At 54.3% G+C, this 2647-nt stretch overlaps 1 protein-coding gene across 1 annotated transcript in view; it reads right to left on the bottom strand.

The window, feature by feature from the left end:
• The window catches only part of FBLN1 (fibulin 1), a 99054-nt gene that overhangs the window by 55747 nt on the left and 40660 nt on the right, over positions 1–2647 (bottom strand). The window contains exon 10 of the mRNA XM_007955644.1: positions 1316–1435. Within this exon, the coding sequence (XP_007953835.1) occupies positions 1316–1435 (120 nt within the window). The remainder of the gene's footprint in view (positions 1–1315; positions 1436–2647) is intronic.

The raw sequence follows: 2647 nt of genomic DNA, 5'->3' as shown, positions 1-2647 counted from the left end.
GTGGGATCAAAAGGCGTGCTGGTGGCACAGTGGTTAAAGCACTCAGCTGCTAACCAAAAGGTCGGCAGCATGAACCCATGAGCCACTCGGAGGGAGAAAGATGAGTCAGTCAGCTTCCATAAAGACTGACAGCCTTGGAAACCCTGTGGGCAGTTCCACTCTGTCCTCTAGGGGTGCTGGGGTCAGAATCCACTCCACGGCAGTGGGTTTGGTTTGGGCTTTACTTCTATAAGAGCTCTGGTGGTGTAGGGCCTAAGGCACTTGACTGCTAACCAAAAGGCCGGTGGTTCAAACCCACCAGCCACTCCTCAGAAGGAAGACTGGGCAATCTACTTCCATAGTGATATGGTGCGGAAACCCAAGGAGAGGTCGCTATGAGTCGGATCTGACTCAACAGCAGTGAGTTTGGTTTTGTTTTTTTGGTGTTGCTTCTATAAAGACTGACAGCCTTAGAAACCCTGTGGGGCAGTTCCATTCTTTCCTCTAGGGACACTGTGAGTCGGAATTGATGGTCGAGGGTTTGTTATTTAAATATGGGATCAAACTGACAACAGCAACTCGGAAGATGAGACAGGATCCTTAGGGGGCAGTGAATTTATGTCCATGGGGAGGAACAACTCAGGGCAGGAGGGAGAGGACGGCTGTACAACTCAAAGGATGTCATCAAGGTCACTGAACTGTCTACGTAGATATGACTGAAATGGTGGGCGTCCTGCTGTGCACATTTTCAACAACAACAACAAAAAAAAACTATCTTTAAGAAGAAAAAATAATCGTATCAATCATACGAGTCATTTAAGCGCCTAGGATCGCTTTTCATTTGTTATCTGATTTAATCCTCCAACAACCCGCTGAGTCTGTGTTATGCCCCATGTTAAAGAGAAGAAAAGGGTGGCCCAGGTCTGGGGAGCATCTTCCACAACAGTATTGGTGGAACTCAGTGACAGGTGCATGTGGCCCTGAGCCCCTAGCCCCACGGAGATCTGGGTTCCAGAGACCGTAAAGCCAAAGGGAAACTGAGGCACACCCAAGCACCACCAGTGCTACCTGTCTCTTAGAGAAAAATTCAGAGTGGGCTGCGTCAGCCAAACCCCAAACTTCACCCAACAGCGGTTAAGTGCACCCCAAGAAGCCTTGGCTAGAGGGACAAAAAAAAAAAAGCCTGCTTGCGTGAAGGGAGTGAAACGGGTGAGCTCAGGGGACTCGGGTCAGAGAAATCGCAGCAGACTCTTGCCAGCTGGTGCTGGGATGCAGACAGCTGGTGTGGGAGCAAGGCCCAGCGTGCGGCCTCCCTCGGCCCACGGGGGGCCCTCACCTTCACAGGTGACACCATCCACGTCGCTGAGCTGGTAGCCCCGTCGGCAGTAACACTGGTACGAACCGTAGACGTTGGCGCACTCCTGGCTACAGGGGCTGTTGATGCACTCATTCACGTCTGAAAGAAAGGGGTTCCCCAAGGTCACCACTGAGAGCTACGGCCCATGCCCAGCCTCCCCAGCAGCCAGACCAGCGGAGCAGGAACCGCCCGTTATGACTGGATCATGTTCTCCAAAACGTATAGGAATCCTAACCCCTATCCCTGTGGATGCAACCCCATTTGGAAACAGGGTTTTTATGTTAAGTTAGTGCGACCCTATCAGTGCGCCTCACCTCAGGCAGAGAGACAGGGACGCACCAGCGGGGGAAGAAAGATGCCACGTGGGGAACGAGAAGGGATGGAGAATGCCAGGGCTATAGACACGGAGACAGGACCTTCCCCCAGAGCCAACAGAGAGCTTTCCCTGACGGCCAGTACCCTGAATCTGGGCTTGTAGCCTCTTGAACCGTGAGAGAATAAATTCCTGTTCCTTAGAACCCCTGCTGTGGAATTTCTGTTACAGCAGCGCTAAGAGGCTGAGACAGTGCCCTTCCTCAAGTCAACACACACCACAGAAGGTGGCCCTGGAGTGACTTGACCCCGTGCCCAGTGAGTGCAGAGTCTCTTCATCCCCACCTTTGCCCCGTGTCAAGCCGCCCCATCTCCCATCAAGACAATGGTCACGCCCTGCAGTCTTGGCTCCCTCTGATGTCCGAGTCAGCTCTAGTTCCCAGTGGAATGGATTCTTAATCCCCACTCCACACGGCGTCCTCAGCTGACGACAACACACGAGAGGCCTTCATGACCTGCCCGCCGCGCCGTGCCCCTCATGCTTCAGTGCTCTGGGCTGGGCTCACTGCTTCCCACGCCCACAGCAGGGCCGAGTGGAGCCACCACCTGTTTCTGTAAATAGTGTTTGCGTGGAACCCAGCCGTGCTCACACCTTTACAAATTGTCTCTGGCTGCTTTTGTGCTAAGCGGCTAAGGTAAGGTGCTGCACCAGAGACCACAGTGGCCCGCCACGCCCAATGCAGCTGCTCGGGCTTTGAGGAAACGTGTGCCTCCCTTCTCACTACGTCCTGCTCACTCTTAGCAGGACAGGAGGGGTGCAGCCAGGAACATCCGCCGGCCTCTCACCTGTGCCTCAGCCCCCCAGCCTGGCCCACACCTGCCCACCTGAGCTCATCACAGTTTAGAACCCCTCCGCCCCCAGCAGGAGCTGTCTGCTTGCTACAAAGCCAGCAGGCACCTAGCAATGCTTACTGGAGTAAACACAGCAGGCTGGCCAGG

This window comes from Orycteropus afer, unplaced genomic scaffold, assembly GCF_000298275.1.
Source record: "Orycteropus afer afer isolate SDZICR_OR568_19922 unplaced genomic scaffold, OryAfe1.0 scaffold00524, whole genome shotgun sequence".
Classification (NCBI taxonomy): Eukaryota; Metazoa; Chordata; class Mammalia; order Tubulidentata; family Orycteropodidae; genus Orycteropus; species Orycteropus afer.
Note: the sequence above shows the minus strand (reverse complement) of the source record. Positions and strands in the feature narration are given on the sequence as shown.